The sequence below is a fragment of the Salmo salar genome, chromosome ssa09 (assembly GCF_905237065.1).
Source record: "Salmo salar chromosome ssa09, Ssal_v3.1, whole genome shotgun sequence".
Classification (NCBI taxonomy): domain Eukaryota; kingdom Metazoa; phylum Chordata; class Actinopteri; order Salmoniformes; family Salmonidae; genus Salmo; species Salmo salar.
In genome coordinates this window covers 58543014-58562486 of record NC_059450.1, presented here as the reverse complement: position 1 = coordinate 58562486, position 19473 = coordinate 58543014, and the positions used below count along the sequence as shown (strand labels likewise).

The following is a 19473-nucleotide window of genomic DNA, read 5'->3' as shown; positions in this document are numbered from 1 at the left end:
TCACCACCTAGGGGCAGTCCATCAGGAAGTATAGGATCCAGTTGCAGAGGGAGGTGTTCGGTCTCAGGGTCCTTAGCTTAGTGATGAGCTTGGACGTCACTATGGTGTTGAACACTGAGCTTTAGTCCATGAACAGCATTCTCACAAAGGTGTTCCTTTTGTCCAGGTGGGAAAGGTCAGTGTGGAGTGCAATAGAGATTGCGTTACACCCCCCCCCCCCAGAATGTGTGTGGTTTAATGTGCTATCTTTCGCTAGTGTGGCAGGCGGTGGCATTTGTGATGGAACATGGGGGTGTGTTAATGGGAGGCAGATGGGCACAGATGTTTTGAGCTCAATGACGTGCATAAAACCCTGGATGACTGACAGGGAGCGCTGTAAGATGGCTACACGCCACTGGCTACAGACACCTTAATGTATACTTCTAAATTATATTATGTGAGCAAAAATAAATACAAATATGCCTTTATAAAGTATTCACACCCTGTGAGTTTTTCCACTTCGTTGTTAAAGTGGGATTAAAATTATTTTGACTTTTTTTGTCAACGATCTACACAAAATACTTGGTAATATCAAAGTGGAGGAAAATGTTGTACATTTGTAAAAATATTATGTTAAATAAAACACTAATATACAGTATTTAGGCTTGCCATAACAAAGGGGTTGAATACTTATTGACTCAAGACATTTCATCTTTTTATTTTAAATACATTTGTAGAAATGTATAAAAACATTGACATTATGGGTATTATATGTAGGCCAATGACAACAAAAATTTCAATTGAATCCATTTTAAATTCAGGCTGTAACACCAAAAAATGTGGTTGTGGATACTTTGAAGGCACTGTATATATACAATACATTTTTTGAGAGTACTAATGTTACTGTCCCCACTACAACAATAAAATAGTTAAATACATGTCATTTTGTCCTTGAAACATTTAATTGAAATGCTGTAGAATTCCATGGAGGACTGCTCCATGGGCTTCCGAGTGGCGCAGCGATCTAAGGCACCGGATCTCAGTGCTGCAGGTGTCACTACAGACCCTGGTTCGATTCTGGGCTGTATCATAACCGGCCGTGATTGGGAGTCCTATAGGGCACACAATTGGCCCAGCGTCTTTAGGGTTTGACAGGGTAGGCCGTCCTTGTAAATAAGAACTTGCCTAGTTAAATAAAATAAATAAAAATGCTGGTGAGTGTCAATACTGCCGACCAGTGGCTTCAAACCCTCTCAATGGCCAATACATAGTATTAGCAATCTAATGTTTTATATACATCATTGGTTGAGCTCTAGAAGCCAGTCATATTGTGATCAATGGCCAGCTTCGGTGCTGTCACTTGCTTGGCCCGTTAGTGGCTAGCCCTAGAGGAATGCTAACAGTATAAGATCCTCCTGGAGTACATAATGAAATTGGGCCGATGAAGACCGGGTTTTCCCAAGGGACCGCATGTATGGTCTCATTCCCCACTGTTGTGCTAGTGTAACCGATGTGAAATGACTAGCTAGTTAGCGGGGTGCGCCCTAATAGCGTTTCAATCGGTGTAGTTGAAGTAGTTGAGCGATGGGTAACGATGCTTCGAGAGTGGCTGTTGTCGATGTGTGCAGAGGGTCCCTGGTTCGAGCCCAGGTAGGGGCGATGAGAGGGACGGAAGCTATACTGTTACACTAGTTAGCTACATTAATTCACAAAGTAATGGTTTTAAGTAGAAAGTGGTTTGATTCACTTGTGGTTCGTTTTGTTAAAAGCCTGGTGTTTCTTTAAGTGTTTGTTCACTATGTGAAGAAGTCATTTGACCGCCATCTTGTGTGCTGTACACTATTGATTTGGCCTGTTAAGTGTTGACTTTATTTCATCAATGGCGGTAGCAAAATCCTTAAATATATTCTGCTTCCTTGCTAGCGTCTTGCTGCTTTAACCATGCAGACTTTGAAAGTGTTATGAGGTGGATGGCCTCAATGCTTTCGAACTGTAAATGTTCGATTTGGTTCAAGTTGTGCTCTCTTCACTTATCCTAGCAGTAATTCCTACTGGCAGTATTCAGTCATGTTATTCCATTTATTAAAATGAACCATAAAGTAAAGGTTCAACCATTTTGAATGTATTATGTTATATTTTCTGATTCATCTATCGATTCCCTGGATAATTTCATGTGTTCATGTGTATCTGAGTTATTGAAGTAGCAACGTGATAAAGTCGCTCACACTGGATGTTAATAGGAATACGACTTTTAGATCGCGAAAACGTCTAATACATGTCAGATTTCAATACTGGCTGATTTTCATAACTCGGGAGGATGTCTTCTCTCGAATGAGCAATTTATCAATACATATGTTTTATTGAACGTAGGGTATAGCACATTTTTCTGTCTCTTTAGTCTAGTGACTTGTATGGTGCCGTTGCCAGAGATATTATAGAAAGGAGATAGGTATCCAATGAACAGAGGAAGGTGTTACGCCCCCACCAGGCATGACTGACCAATCGCGTTCACGTTGTCATGTTGCGTCTCGCGGTTGCTAAGCTCTTCGTCACGCAATCCCTTCTCAACGTGTATATGTCGAGAAACGTGCCTATCACGATTCCAAAGGTATACGATACTACAGATAGCAAGTTCATGATTTCACATCTAATGTTTTATACTTATTGTTGACCAAATTCGTGTTAATGTTGGGGGTTTTGAGCTAGCGCCCAATGGACTCACATTGAAGGGGAGAGCTCCTTGTCTCAGAATCGTCCAGAATGCACCGAGCGGTCCATTGACGTAGCACGGCAACGTTTTCCCATACATTTACATTTAAGTAATTTAGCAGACGCTCTTATCCAGAGCGACTTACAAATTGGTGCATTCACCTTATGATATCCAGTGGAACAACCACTTTACAATAGTGCATCTAAATCTTTTAAGGGGGGGGGGGGTAGAAGGATTACTTTATCCTATCCTAGGTATTCATTAAAGAGGTGGGGTTTCAGGTGTCTCCGGAAGGTGGTGATTGACTCCGCTGTCCTGGCGTCGTGAGGGAGCTTGTTCCACCATTGGGGTGCCAGAGCAGCGAACAGTTTTGACTGGGCTGAGCGGGAACTGTGCTTCCTCAGAGGTAGGGAGGCCAGCAGGCCAGAGGTGGATGAACGCAGTGCCCTTGTTTGGGTGTAGGGCCTGATCAGAGCCTGAAGGTATGGAGGTGCCGTTCCCTTCACAGCTCCGTAGGCAATCACCATGGTGATCAATCACCCATCTCCTCAAAAGTATATAAGTAATGCCGTTGAGCATGTTCGACTCCACTCTGAGGCACATCGATATTCAGGTTGAACATGGTGAGATTGTAGACTCCTAAGTTGATAGTGCAGTTTGGTTAGGCGATTTTACAGTTAACCAGCCACGTTACATGCGGATATTGTCTTTGGTGTTATTGTGTGTAGCTAGCTACTTAGCTAGCCAGCCAGCCCATATAGAGAGCATTGCAACAGATTCCCACAGCTATTTCACATGTTGCTACCAACGTCATAACCCCACAATGAAACATTTGTTCACAAAAAAAGTGTTATTTAACACTGTAAATTTAAAGGAAGAAGTGGATTTTTTGTGTTATTCACTGACATTCTCAAGGTTCAACGATTCACATGTATGTGTGCTTCCAAAGCCCTTCATTTTTAACCGCCACTGTGTAGATATTCAACCCAATTGGAACCTCGATTTCCACCAGCTTTGAATTCAATACTTTGAAGTGTGGCGATGGAGCTAGCAACAGGCAATGCAATAGAATTGATGCTCTACTATATGACTATGTGTGTGGTAGAGGCACTCTGGGTCAACTGTTTAAAATCTGGTATATTTAGTTGACTTAATGTAATTTGCCTGTGGTCGATCTGTGACTCCTAACTTGTTAAATGCGGATCATCATCCATGATTAAGACATGTCTGAAGCCAAATTATCATTATTCTTGGTTCAAAGGCAATTTAGGCTTAACCTGTATGTGAAACTTGCACTACACAGTATGAACATGAATAGATATGACTCCATTGTTAACTGAGTATAATCCAAAATGGCCACCTTTTTGTTGTCTCAGAGGCGGCTAATGGGAACGTCCCGGCGGGGCAGCGGCCTCCACCTCGGATCCGCAACGTCCAGATCAACGGGCAGATCGTCAAACTGAAGTATTGCTACACCTGCAAGATCTTCCGACCGCCTCGCGCCTCACACTGCAGTATCTGTGACAACTGTGTGGGTAAGAGCGAGCACTCTTCTCCCTTCAGTCAATTAATCTTGTTCTTATCATGAAAGAGACTCGGTCTGAAAATAACATACACGTTTTACACGTACATTTCAATTCATTCAGAGACTGGGTATTGTGTGAGAACTAGCTTTTTTTATCAGCGTGTGAAGGACCACATTCTGCTGATGCAAGTTTTTATTCGTTTGCTCAAGCCTTGACCTTACCTACATTTATTTGTCAGTGTTTTAGAACATTTTATTGGAAATAGTTTTAATCTAAAGTTCTATTGATGAGTTCTATATCCGGAGATGGACATTCTATAGCTGAATGGGTTTCCAGTGGGGATTTGGAATGCTGGCGTATTGTATTCATTCTCCCCAGTTTTCTACAAAGCACTCTTTGGAATGTTGCTTGAGGATAGTTTTTCATGTGTGTACATGAACATGTCAAGCGTTTGCAGAATAACAGTATTTTGGCTAGTCATGATTGAACCATGCATTTGGCCTTTAAACATCAGTTATTGTGTACGATTTCCCCCCCACCCCACCCAATCTGTGTGGGGCCAGTGCACCTGCTGCTGTCTGTGTCACACACAACCAGCATGACACAGCAGCCTGGGACAGCCCGCCAGCCTCCTTATGGGAAAGGTGGGGCTCAGGCCCCTCCACTCTGCAGTAAGGGCTCAATATGATCAATGAATCAATAAAGGCTGTGGGTTTAATGGTCATCTGTCTTTGCACAGGAGTTGGACAAAACAAAAGACATCACCTTTCTTCAATGCAATCAGGTCTGTTGCAGTATTGTAGTGAATAAAAACATAGATTTTTCACATATTTGAGTAAAACTAGTGGGTGTGGTTAATAGCTGGAAGGAAGGCGTTTTTCATGAACCTGTCTTGTGTGTGTGGTGCGGTGTGCCATACAATATTTAGTAGTTGATTATACACACTGGGCTCCTTTCTATATACAGTACATCAACAGATCATATTTATGGTGTTTCCTCATTCCAGATATGCTTCAATGCAGAAGTGCCCCACCTGCATGCTGTCATCATATACACTGCTCAAAAAAATAAAGGGAACACTAAAATAACACATCCTTGTTCTGAATGAATGAAATAATCTTATTAAATACTTTTTTCTTTACATAGTTGAATGTGCTGACAACAGAATCACACAAAAATAATCAATGGAAATCCAATTTATCAACCCATGGAGGTCTGGATTTGGAGTCACACTGAAAATTAAAGTAGAAAACCACACTACAGGCTGATCCAACTTTGATGTAATGTCCCACACCATGACTGACCCACCACCAAACCGGTCATGCTGGAGGATGTTGCAGGCAGCAGAACGTTCTCCACGGCGTCTCCAGACTCTGTCACGTCTGTCACATGTGCTCAGTGTGAACCTGCTTTCATCTGTGAAGAGCACAGGGCGCCAGTGGCGAATTTGCCAATCTTGGTGTTCTCTGGCAAATGCCAAACGTCCTGCACGGTGTTGGGCTGTAAGCACAACCCCCCCCCTGTGGACGTCAGGCCCTCATACCACCCTCATGGAGTCTGTTTCTGACCGTTTGAGCAGACACATGCACATTTTTTGGCCCGCTGGAGGTTATTTTTCAGGGCTCTGGCAGTGCTCCTCCTTGCACAAAGGCAGAGGTAGCGGTCCTGCTGCTGGGTTGTTGGCCTCCTCCACGTCTCCTGATGTTCTGGCCTGTCTCCTGGTAGCGCCTCCATGCTCTGGACACTACGCTGACAGACACAGCAAACCTTCTTGCCACAGCTCGCATTGATGTGCCATCCTGGATGAGCTGCGCTACCTGAGCCACTTGTGTGGTTTGTAGACTCCGTCTCATGCTACCACTAGAGTGAAAGCACCGCCAGCATTCAAAAGTGACCAAAACATCAGCCAGGAAGCATAGGAACTGAGAAGTGGTCTGTGGTCCCCACCTACAGACCCACTCCTTTATTGGGGGTGTCTTGCTAATTGCCTATAATTTCCACCTGTACACCATTTGCGCAACAGCATGTGCAATTTATTGTCACAGTGTTGCTTACTAAGTGGACAGTTTGATTTCACAGAAGTGTGATTGACTTGGAGTTACATTGTGTTCCCTTTATTTTTTTGAGCAGTGTATATTTTAATGTGTACGTGTTGTCTGCCACAGGGAGAAAAGTGTAAAGCAAGATGTTTTTCCTCTGTAAAGCTGTCTGACCCTGGATAGCTTCGCTCTGGTCCTAGTGTAATGAAGAAACAGTGGTCACTATATTTAGATCAGAGAAAAAGGAACTATAGGGAAATGGCTCTTATTTCCTGTCAAAACTGTGTGCTTGTCTTTGAGGGATTGTGACGTATTGTAGCAGAGGACATTGATAGCTACATTACCTTTGTTGAACTTGGTTGTTATTGTCAGAATTAGTTTTCAATGACTACCTAGCGAAATTGTTTTGTTTTTTTAAATTTTTGTTCAGCCTTTAACCAGCAGAACTTTGGGGAAGGGTCTATCCAACGCACTCATTTACATCTCCAAATTAAATTGAACTTAGTTTGTTTTTGTCTGCGTTGAAATGTGCATTTGATCCCGTGGCCACAAAGCCTCCTCCCTCTCCTCTCCATCTTTGACCTCCTCCCGCTCCTCTTTTCTACAGATCGTTTTGACCATCACTGCCCCTGGGTGGGCAACTGTGTGGGCAAGAGGAACTACCGCTACTTCTACCTGTTCACTCTGTCCCTGTCCCTGCTTACCATCTACATCTTCACCTTCGCCATCGTACATGTGGTGATGCGTGAGTACGGTTGTTCCTTCATCGTTTCGCAACCTTATGTGTCAGTCAAGACCAGAGCAGAATATAATAACAAAAGCAAATGTAGATTCAGGTCAGTTTCAGACCATGACAGTACTTTAAGGACTGCGTTTACAGATTGGGCGATAGGACATTCACAGGTGTGCGGGAAACCGTCACTCTTGACAGTTGAGAGAATGTAGTCGATCTGGAAGGGTCAGTGACGGATGTGGACTAAATGTGATGAAAAAGAGACCTAGTTCAGCTGAGGCTTGACTGGAGCGTGAAGTGACATGCAACAGTAACTGCCTGAATGACCCACTCACACACACACTTCCCTTTGATCTGTTCCTGTATGTGGGACTTTACAGACAGCGAGATGGCAGGGAAAAGCAGAGAGCATTTACATTCAGGATCATTGGCTCCAGGCTTGTGATCTTAATTCAAGCCACAGCCAGCGGACTTTCAATGTCATTCCTAATTTTAATGAATAGTTAATTTTTTTAATGGTCGAGTGAGTGAGTGAGTGAGTGGAACATGTAAGTGTACATCTTGGAGCTTGTTAGGAGTGTGTGTGTGTGTGCACGCTCGTATACCGTGCCTTTGGAAAGTATTCAGACCCTTTGACTTTTTCACATTTTATGATATTCTAAAATGAATTAAATAAAAATAAATCCTCAGCAATATACACTCAATACCCCATAATGACAAAGCAAAAACAGGTTTTTAGGCATTTTTGCTAATTTATAAAAGTACATAAGTATTGACACTTTGCTATGAGACTTGAAATTGAGCTCCGGTCCATCCTGTTTCCATTGGTCTTCCTTGAGATGTTTCTACAACTTGATTTGGAGTCCAACTGTGGTAAATTCAATTGATTGGACATGATTTGGAAAGGCACACACCTGTCTATATAAGGTCCCACAGTTGACAGTGCATGTCAGAGGACAGATCTGGGGAAGTGTACCAAAACATTTCTGCAGCATTGAAGGTCCCCAAGAATGCAGTGGCCTCCATTCTTAAATGGAAGAAAATTGGAACCACCAAGACTCTTCCTAGAGCTGGCCACCTGGCGAAACTGAGCAATCTGGGGAGAAGGGCCTTGGTCAGGGAGGTGAGCAAGAATCGATGGTCATTCTGACAGAGCTCCGGAGTTCATTTGTGGAGATGGGAGAACCTTCCAGAAGCACAACGATCTCTGCAGGTTTCCACCAATTAGGCCTTTGTGGTACGGTGGCCAGACGGAAGCCACTCCTCAGTAAAATCACAGAAAAGCCTGCTTGGAGTTTGCATAAAGGCACCTAAAGATTCTCATACCATGAGAAACAAGATGCTCTGGTCTGATGAAACCAAGATTGAGCTATTTGGCCTGACTACCAAGCGTCATGTCAGGAGGAAACCTGGCACCATCCCTACGGTGCAGCATGGTGGTGGCAGCATCATGCTGTGTGGATGTTTTTCAGTGGAAGGTACTGGGAGACTAGTCAGGATCGAGGCAAAGATGAAGGGAGTAAAGTACATAGAGATCCTTGATGAAATCCTGCTCCAGAGCACTCAAGACCTCAGACTGGGGAGAAGGTTTACCTTCCAACAGGACAACGGCCTTAAGCACTCATCCAAGACAACGTAGGAGTAGCTTTGAAACAAATCCCTGAATGTCTTTGAGTGGCCCTGCCAGAGCCCGGACTTGAGCCTGATCGAACATCTCTGGAGAGACCTGAAAATAGCTGTGCAGCGACGCTCCCCATCCAACCTGACAGAGCTTGAGAGGATCTGAAGAGAAGAATGGGAGAAACTCCCCAAATACAGGTGTGCCAAGCTTGTAGACCCAAAAGACTTGAGGCTGTAATCGCTGCCAAAGGTGCTTCAACAAAGTACTGAGTAAAATGCCTAAATACTTTTTTTTGATTTTGTCATTATGGGGGATTTGTGTGAGTGGAAAAAGTCAAGGGGTTTGAATACTTTCCGAATGCACTGTATGTGCTCCACAGAATATTCTTTAACTATGTGCTTCTCTCTACAGGCTCGGTGGACTCTGGGTTTGTGAAGACACTACAAGACACACCTGGGACATATCCTTTCAGTTCCACATAAATCTACAGTTCACAATACCATCTGTTTATTGACTATTAGGGCCACCGTAGTAGTTTACTTTTTAAACGTAAAAGAGTCAAACATTCATAATAATAATAAGATAGACAGATTTCAGGTAAAATAACAACTCAATGTTTATATCCCAGGACAAATTAGCTAGCAAGTGCAAGCTAACTAGCTTAATTGCCATACATGTTTAATGCTTTTCGACCTGTCCCCAAATTAATGTAATTGGTTCAGAGTTTGTTTTGATATTTTAACCTGCGTGTCGTGATCGCGTTTTGGTGTAGGGGGACAAAATAAATGTATGCACGATGGCGCACGTGCGCAGCCGGTTTGGGTTCCGTGTTAGAGCTTGTAGTACTCTTACTGTAGTACTCTTACTGTATCTGTCCTGTTTCTTTAACCCCATCCCACTGTGCTGGAAGTGTTGGTGTGCTTCTTCACCTTGTGGTCAGTAGTGGGACTGACAGGTTTCCATTCTTATCTTATCTCCCTCAACCAGACCACCAATGAGGATGTGAGTATATCTGTTCTCTACCATTCACTACTCCTATTACAGGAGCTGTGTCTCAAAAGTTTAAACTGTCTGCCTCTCCTCTTTTATCCAGCACGGGTGATTATGGAGATAAGGAAGGAAGGACGTTGTAGATTATTGACACAGCTGGTAGTCTCAGAAATCATGAGGGATTCTCTTGGTAACTTCGAAAAGGGACAAATAAATCCAGGAAGGGTCCTTCACAGACAGACGACTCTCCCAACAAATCATGAGATAGGGTAGGCGGGGCTTAAAATGCAGACAGGAATTGTGCTTATGAAGAAGTCTTACCGTAGCCTGTAGGCAGATATGACAGAACGTTGCAATTTGAAACCAGAGTTTGCAGGCCAAACCTTTGCAGTCGTTTTATTCAAGGTTGACGCAAACTAGCCACTTGCGAAATGCACTTATTCCAAATATTCTAGATACTATTTTGTGTCCGGGGGATGTTTACGCCGGGGCAACAAGCGGATAAGGCAGTGATGTAAGAAAGCCGGATGTCCCACCTTTCCTCTACGCCAAACTGATGTTGTCTAAGTACAGGCGTGCGTGCTGGAACATTGGCATACACAGTCGGTACTCGAGTTAAAGTGTTTACATTACCACAGATCTGGGATCAGATTAACGCTAATCCTAACCGTAACCATAATGCAATTAGACCTGACCCTGTGTCAGTTGTTAGCTGCTTCACTCCAGGGTTCTGTTTTAAGTCCTGAAAGTGGAGTGCTAACATGGCATGGTTGGAAAGATAAATATGCACTCAGGGTGGGTGGTGATAAACACTCCAAAGTTCTCCAGTCAGCTGTCACCTTGGCAACCGCACACCCTTGTGGGGGGGGGGCTAGAATTCAATCAAATACACCATGGCAATATTTACTCAGTGTCTTTGTTTTCAAATGCAGACACAGACTTCTTATTCGGATGAATGCAAGACTGTGAGGGAAGTCTACCTGTACTAGTCGTAGGTTTTTATACAGTACCCAAGACCAGTGTGATTTTAATGACCATGGGGGGGGGGGGAAGCTTTACTGCCTAAATATGGCTAATGCAGAAGTGATTTAATTCTAATTTCAAGTTTGATTAATAACTAAATAGCAGTCTTAGACACTCAAATCCATTGGTATTACATAAACAATAAATCATCAAGTTTACAAAAGCATATTGAATAGTGAGGGCAATTCCATGGTAACATAATGACAAAAGTTGAACAAACCATACAACTCTATGCACAAGGACTACTTTCAACCATTTCCAATGACAATTGTACAAAAACACATTTACTTGAACAACTGTGCAGATGTACATTTCTGTAACAGAATGATGGTAAAAAAAAACTCAGTTAAATATCTATTCTGAATTAAGATTCAAAGATGTCCGCAAAAATAATGAGATGTAAAAGCTATGATATGACACCTTGAGTTTGAAAAAAATCTATTTTGGTAAGTGAAGTGAATTCACACCTGATAACAGAATGACTGTAAACGAATAGGTCCTGATTTGTACTGTACAGAAATGCATCATGATGGATATGCGATGCGTTCGTTGATGTATCCTGAATATGTACACAAAGGTAGAAAAATTTAATTTCCTCCTTTTTTGACACATTAGTTATTGAGGTATTTGTATGTTTTTGTACATTCAGTAAATATCTGAGGTCTAACCTCCTGAAAGGACGTGTCCATTATATTTCTGAACACCCTTAAGGATTTATGTTTACATTACATTCACCAGCAGGTAGGGTTTCAAAGGGAGGGTATATTACTGGAAACCTAAGTTTACCAGTAAACAACCAGAATTTTGGTAACTTGTAGTTTTTGGGGGAATTTTATCAATGACATCTAGTGGCCTTTTTGGGTACTTCAGGTTATCACAGCAGTCTGTAATTATCTCTGGCCCCCTGTGTTTCCTTATCACCTGTAAAATATATAAAATAAGATTACTTCAAAATAAAAATATAACAAAGCTGTAAAACATCATCCTAACTATAAACCATAACCATAGTAAATACTATTGATGTCTAATATGAGGTTTTCAGCATGAAATATTCTTTATATATTTTTTACACACATTTATTTTACTATGTCAATAGGTCATGTTGTAAATGTTTTGGTGCCAATCTGGATGCAGTTGTGAAAAAAGTCAATAGCCAGAAGAGTTGGAGAGTTCATTGGAATTAATGCCATTGTTGATTAGATGCTTTTTGTCATTAATCAATTTTCTCTTGAACCATATGGTCTGTCCATTAGAAACTCCTGGACAATATGTGCACTACATGACCAAAAGTATGTGGACACAGCCTCCACTTTCTAGGAAGGCTTTCCACTAGATGTTGGAAAATTGCTGTGGGGACTTGATCTTAGGCTTGTGTGCAGCTGCTTGGCCATGGAAACCCATTTCATGAACCTCCCGACAAAGTTATTGTGCTGATGTTGCAGTTTGAAACTCAGTAGTAAGTGTTGCAACCGAGGATAGACTATTTTTATGCGATTCAGCACTCGGGGGGGGGTCCCGTTCTGTGAGTTTGTGTGGCCTACCATTTCGTGGCTGACCCGTTGTTGCTCCTAGACGTTTCCACTTCACAATAACCGCACTTACAGTTGACTGGGGCAGCTCTAGCAGGGCAGAAATTTGTCGAACTGACTTGTTGGAAAGGTGGCATCCTATGAAGTTGCCATGTTGAAAGTCACTGAGCTCTTCAGTAAGACCATTCCACTGCCAATGTTTGTCTATGGAGATTGCATGGCTGTGTGCTCGATTTCATAAAACTGTCAGAAACGGGTATGGCTGAAATTGCCGAATCCACTAATTTGAAGGGGTGTCCACATACTTTTGTATGTATTTAGTGTTTTTTTCTCTCTTTTTTTTCCCAAGTCGAAATTACCTAAATTACTGTGGATTACCTGTTAATTACCAACGATTCCGCTAACTTTGGTACATTTTGGGTAGGTTTGCAACCCTACCAGCTGGATACTTCATGCATTGATAACTCTTTGTGTGAAGAATTATTTCCATTTTGGAGAAATATATCCTAGTATCACTACCCGTCAACACAGAATTGTGTTAAAGAATTTGGTCATTTTAATGACAATATGCCCTGTATACATGCATATTAACATACCTATCTTATACTTTGATCAGGAATTTATAAAATCCCTCACCAAATATTTTTTGTAGGTCAAGTGTAACCCTGTGGGATTACAATCTAAAAATGGAACCGTACGTTTGAATAAGGTATAACTAAAGGGAAATTATTTTAGTAGGGGGAGGCAATACTGAATATTCCCTATTTTTTTAAAATGGTAACCAGACAGGCAGTGTCTGAGATCTGTCTGTAAGGGCGTTGTTTGCGTTTAGCAGAAGTAGGGTTGGGGTCTATTCCATTCCAATTCAGTCAATTACAGAACTGAAATTACAATTTTCCTAATTGAAAAGAAATGAATGGACTTGGATTTCAGTTCACCGAATTGAAATGGAATTTACCCTGTGTGGAAGAGATGGCACAAGAAATGTATTCCTTGCTACAGTGCCTTCAGAAAGTATTCTCAGGGATTTTAGAACAGAGTTTAATGTCTGTGATAGGAGACAAATGACGAGTGAAAAGAAGGACGTTTGTATAAAAATATTCCAAAACATGCATCATGTTTGCAATAAGGCACTAAAGTATTACTGCAAAGCATTTGGCAAAGCAATTCACTTTTTGTCCTGAATAGAAAGCATTATGTTTGGGGAAAATCCTACACAACACATTACTGAGTGCCACTCTATATTTTCAAGCATAGTGGTGGCTGCATCATGTTATTGGTATGCTTGTAATTGTTTAAGGACTGTTGAATTTTTCAAGATAAAAAAAAAAAAATGCAATGGTGCCAAGCACAAGCAAAATCCTAGAGGAAAACCTGGTTCAGTCTGCTTTCCAACAGACACTGGGAGGCATTCACCTTTCAGCAGGACAATAACCTTAAACACAAGGCCAAATATACACTAGATGTTCCAAAGTGGCCTTGTTACAGTTTTGACTTAAATTGTCTTGAAAATCTATGGCTAGACTTAAAAATGGCAGTCTAGTAATTAGCAACAATCAACTTGACAGAGCTTGAAGAGTTTAAAAATAATAATGGGCAAATATTGTACAATCCAGGAGTGCAAGCTCATAGAAATTTACCCAGAAAGACTCTCAGCTGTAATCTCTGCCAAAGGTGATTCTAACATGTTTTGACTCAGGGGTTTCAGTACTTATCTAATCAAGATATATTAGTGTTTTATTTTTCATTAATCTTTCAAACATGTTAGCATTTTTCTTCCACTTTCACAGTAGAGTATTTTGTGTAGATCGTAAAAATAAATAAAATGGGTTTTAATTCCAATTTGTAACAGAAGAAAAAGTCAAGGGGCGTGAATACTTTATGAATTTTTTATTTTTTTTACGGGTGGCTGTAATTGTTTTTTTACAGATCAAAGGCTCATGGTCGGGAAAGAACCGGCTGCAGAACCCCTACAGCCACAAGAACATCGTCAAGAACTGCTGTGAAGTGTTATGTGGGCCTGCATACCCCAGGTACTGTACAGTAGGCGCACTAGCGGCCTTATCTGTGCTCATACGATTAACTAGTGTAGAAAATACTCTGCTGCTGTGGTTTTCATTGTTTTACCCTCTCTCCTCATGGTCTCTTTCTATCTTTATCTTCCTCTTGCTAACTTCCCTCTACTATTCTTCTTCTCTATAGCCACCCTCTGGTCCTCCTGCCCTTTCCGACCCTCCCTCGTCTCACTCTCACTACTTTCTTGTTCGCTTAGTCTCTAATATTATTCCTCTCTCATACTGTAGCCTCCCTTTTATCCTCCTCCCCCTACCTCACTCCTTTGTCTTTCTCTCATTCTCTCGCTCTCTCCTTTCTGTTCGGTGGTGAATAGGGTGTTGTTGATGACTGACTGTCTGTCTCCCCTTGGCAGTGTCTTGGACAGAAGAGGACTGACGCAGGATGATTTGCCTGTTCCCGCATCCACTGCCACCCAGAGCAATCCAGTGCTACAGACCACAGTAAGCCACGCACGCACGAACGCATGCACACACACAAATTTACTCTTTGGCACTAAAATGGTTTCAGCTTGCCAGACACAAAGCATTAGTATAGTGAACATGCATAAAATATAGCCTAAATCAATTACATAGAGGGAGGAGAGCAAAGAAAGTGAACGGGGTGAACAATGTACTGTAGAGCAGAAACTGTTTTCCTTTTTTTATAGAGATACTATTAATGTACTCAGCAGCTCACAGTTCTGTAGACAATTTGTGTCTGTACAGATGCCATTTTGTACTGGTGTCTAGTCTATCCTACTATAGCCATTTTGTACATTGCGATGTCTACAGTTGACATCTACTGTTGCAGTATTGTACCTCACTTTGTCTGTAGCCATTTTATGCCTCACTTTATCAGTATATTTTTACTGGTGCAATGTCTTGCCTTTTCACATCCCCTGAATTCAAATACAGGGCAGCTATCAATAGTTTAGTCTTTGGCTACTATTAGTATCCTTATTGTTTCATGTTCCCTCTGTAGAAAACTACAGCTCCACTCATCCCCAACGAGCACACCCCTGACGACGCCAAGCCCAGCATCGCAGACTCGGCCATCGCCCACGCAGAGAAAAGAAGCCCCTCCCCCAAGGAGAAGCCGCCCACTCCCGCCAAAGTCCCGCCCCTGGCCTCACCTGAAACTGACGTGGAGGCCTCCATCATTATTGCCAAGGAGAAGGCGCTCTAGCTGCGCGGTGGGGGTGGAGACTCCTTCCTTGCCCCGCCCAAAGTCAGTTTATCAATAAAACGCTCTGTCTGGACCTGTGAGGAGACACTTTAATCAACCTCTGTATGAGTGAAAAGCATCTATCTGCCTGTAATGAGTGGGGAATGACCGCAAGGCTCTGACTCCCTGCTCATTCCACCAGATATGTAGAGTTGGTGCCCACACCAAACCCTGCCTCCCCCCTAACTCAGTGACTGCAGGACTGCTTGATTGACATTCACACTCCAGAAGGGTGGGGTTGGGTATTGGGGGCTGGTGGCTCAGCACCTTTCTCGTTCCCCTGAACATTGTGTGGAAGAACACAGAGGATGGTGAAACTGTGGGAAGAACTGCGATATCACTGGATGCAGATGACTGTATATCCCCGGGTAGTGTGAGGCTGAGGGTGTCCTAAAATGTGCACCGTACCCAGGCGCCTGTGGACTCGCTCTGATTTGTTAATTCTACTTTTTCTGTCTTTTTTGTTTTGTAGCTGTGATGATGACTTTTAAAATGTGAAAAAGCCAGTTCTAACATACTAGCTTTTGTGTTGTAAATCCTCTTAACACATACACATTATTAGACCGTTCTCATCTTCTCTACTGAACCACACGAACAGCCTCCTATGCAATTAATGGGAAAGTTGGCAGTTTGGATAATGAGAATATAAGGACTGACAACTAGTTTAGGGTGTGTTTTAACAGTAAAACATAGTGGCGAAAGGTAACACCATCCTTTATGGTTGAGATGGAGGCAATATTTCAGCTACCATTTTGTCTCTTCCGGGAAGTGAAACTACACTACCTGATTTCCACTGATATTGCTGCATCTAGTTCTATCCTAATTAACATCTCTGACTAGATTTGTTGAGATGAAGGTGCAGCCTCGGCTACCGTCCTTCCTTTTTTATACTGTTATAGCAAAAGGTAAAATATTCTGGAATAGTTGAACATCCACATTTCCGCGGACCGTTTGCAGGGGCACGCTCAGACTTCCTGTATCTAGCGTTAGAAATAGACACTTTGCCACTGTCCCAGAGTGTGTCTGGGTAGGCGTGTGTGTCAGTGTTGGGGGCATTTCAATTCAGTCAATTCAGAAAGTAAAATGAAAGAAATTATCCAAGAAAAAAAAAAGGAAAAAAAGTTGACCCTCTGAATTTATGTTGGAAAACCCAACGTGTGTGTGTGTGTGTGTGTGTGTGACAGAGAAGGCCTGATTGTTGCTGACAGTAGACACTAGTTACAGTGCCTTATCAAGAAGCTGCACTATCACATGCGACTATAACTATAAGGTTGTCTATCTACAGAGAGACCCTTAGACTCCAGTTCATGACTCAGCACTCCAAATCGTACATGCAGACTGTCCAACGAGAAATAACGTCGCTTTTTATAGTTACCAATGAGACTGCAAAAAAAGATGAAGTAAAGCCATTGTTTAAATGTACATACCGTATGTAGGTGTTTAAAAAAAAAAAAAAAAAAAAATGTGGATCTATTTCTGATGAGAAGAGACCCAGATTGTCTCTGTTTTTGGAAAGTGCATGTGTCCAGTGTTAGATATTTGCCTGTGTATGAAGGCCTGTCCTGCTTCTTGCAAGTCATGCAACTTTCACTGTCAAAGCTTTCACTGTCAACTTGGTGTCCTTGCTCCATGTCATGATCCATTGATGAGGAAAGCTTTCATTGTTTCCACTCCTCCATGCCTCTCTCTTTCGCCTCCTTTCTTCCGCTCCATCTTTCCCGGGGAAGATATTCAGTTCCCCAGGCAACAGAGTCACGACCAAAGCCATCCGTGACAGGCTCATTATCAAACCGAAAAATCAAGAGACTGAAGCTGCTTTCTCTCTCTTTCTCCTTTCTACACATTCTGTTAATTTCACACCAAATGGAGCAGAGGATTATGGGGGTTTGTGAGAGGTGGTGCTTCAGGTGCTTCAGCCCAAGACAACTCAAAGGGACAGGATTCACAAAGGGATAGTCAGTGAGACTGGCTTGCTTGACTGTTGGGTGATATGTTAAACTGATATTGGTTGGAGAGAGTTTGTATTACGCTTTGTGTTGTATGCAAGGCAGAGTAATTGTGATGTATAGAAACATTAGTATAACAATGTTGACAGTGTCGTTCAGCCTTTTCATATGCCCAAGATAATTGTACCCCACGATGAAGAGGGGACTGTAGATCTGTCTCCGTCCTTTCATTCATACGTTAGTCACACGCGATATCTCAGACCGCACTGTCCCTATTTCGATGAAACTTGGGTGAATGATGTATCTTGCCGTAGAGATCCAGTATTTACTAAATCATACTGATTGGCCCAAAGTGAAAATGTGTTTAGTCACACGCATGATCTCAATTGGCCCAAATGAGGGCAGTGCATCATTCGTGGGGAACATGTTTACTATTGCCTTATTTATATATGACCAGAACAGAATGATACTGAAATAATCAGATTTAATGAATGAAAAGGATTGCAGAGCTACTGTATTATGGCCAAGCGGTGTGTTTCTACTTTTGTTGATTTCATTTCACAAAGATTCTCCTTTCCAGTGAAAAAGTGTATTTGTATTGGAAATGTGAGTAGGGGAGTTACTAGTTGTTTCCATCTAGGCCCTTGCACTGTTTTTATCACTTTAGTCTACTCCAGATTTAAAATATCAAACAATCCAGTGAAGGTCATGGAAGGGATTATTTTAGGGAAGGAAAGATAAAAGCCAAATCCATATTCACTTGCGTAGTCTACAGATTCTGGAAGGACACTTGTGCTGTTGCCCCTAGACGCTGGTCTGGGTCAGGGTCGGTTTAGAATTTTCCCCACCAATGGTCTCTGCGTTCAGTATGAATGAAGTTGGAGGTAGTTTCGCTAAGCAATGCTAACTAGAGTTAGCAACTTCCTTCAAACTGCACGCAGAGACACACAAATGCTATCCATGAGTTCTTCTGACTCTAGGGAAGTAGATAAAGGTCTTCATTGACAAAATCCCAAAAGTATCCCTTTAAGGTTAGGATTGGGGGAGGGGAAGTCAATCCTACTATAGAGCTGTACCTAGGGGAAGTTTTACCCCGGAGCTGCTGAGAATGTAAGCCGCCTTGTGAAATGGACAACAAATGGATGTTTTAATCAAATAGTGGTGTACAGTATTTCCTGAATTTATGTGTGTGTATTGAGAAGGCCTTTCAGGAAATGTATTCATTTTCTTTTTTAATCTATTTTTGTCTTTCGGAGCAGTTGTTAGGATTGGTTTGAGGGTAGACCTATCAATTTAAGTTGATTTGTTTTTTTCCCCCTGAATAGTATTCTGTTCTAGCCAGTTGTAAAAATTCTCTCTCAGTAGATAACTGTGCAGCTGCATTGCTGTCAATGGAAAGTGTGACCGTATTGGTGATTTGTGATTAACAAATGAAAAAGGGAATGTTCATGTTAAAGTTTAAGCTGGTTGAAAGATAATTGAACGAATTGGACCCTTGTACTATTAATGTTATCGCTATGGGCATATAGTAATAGTCTATACAATGACTTGGGAAGTTTGGACTTTTTTTCTCTCAATGTTTGGATGTATGATTTTGATTTATAATGTGAAAAGTGCGTGACGAGGGTCTCCGATCTGAATGCTCTGATCTACATAACACCGTACATAATACAGTATACAGTAGATACAATACCACTGATGGAATACTATTTATGTTCACTTTGTTTAGTAATAACATTGTGATTATGTATATTTCATGATATTTCTCACTTCTTTTTACATGATTGATTGACATGTCTGGTAATTGAATGATATTGTCATTGTTATTAATCATCTTGTCTCTGAATTATTGCATGGAAAGGATTTTGACTGCTGACTGCCAAATAATATCTGTCAAATAATTTGCATACATGGAGGGACCAGGAAATCTGGTCACAATACAGACACAGTGGAGGGATAAGAGACATTTAACAACCATGAGTAGACCCAGAACCTTGAACAGATAGTAATTGGATCATCTTGATCAGATCATGAAAACCACATGTTAATGCAAGGTGTAACCAGGGCTATAAATAGACATTCTTTGACAAGGACATCA

At 41.8% G+C, this 19473-nt stretch overlaps 1 protein-coding gene across 1 annotated transcript in view; it reads left to right on the top strand.

The window, feature by feature from the left end:
- The window catches only part of zdhhc9 (zDHHC palmitoyltransferase 9), a 51221-nt gene extending 32016 nt beyond the window's left edge, over positions 1-19205 (top strand). The window contains exons 3-9 of the mRNA XM_014211823.2: positions 4066-4224; positions 6862-6999; positions 9020-9068; positions 9508-9610; positions 14080-14183; positions 14579-14666; positions 15187-19205. Of these exons, the coding sequence (XP_014067298.1) occupies positions 4066-4224; positions 6862-6999; positions 9020-9068; positions 9508-9610; positions 14080-14183; positions 14579-14666; positions 15187-15390 (845 nt within the window). The 3' untranslated portion in view covers positions 15391-19205. The remainder of the gene's footprint in view (positions 1-4065; positions 4225-6861; positions 7000-9019; positions 9069-9507; positions 9611-14079; positions 14184-14578; positions 14667-15186) is intronic.
- The last annotated feature ends 268 nt before the right edge of the window (positions 19206-19473 follow it).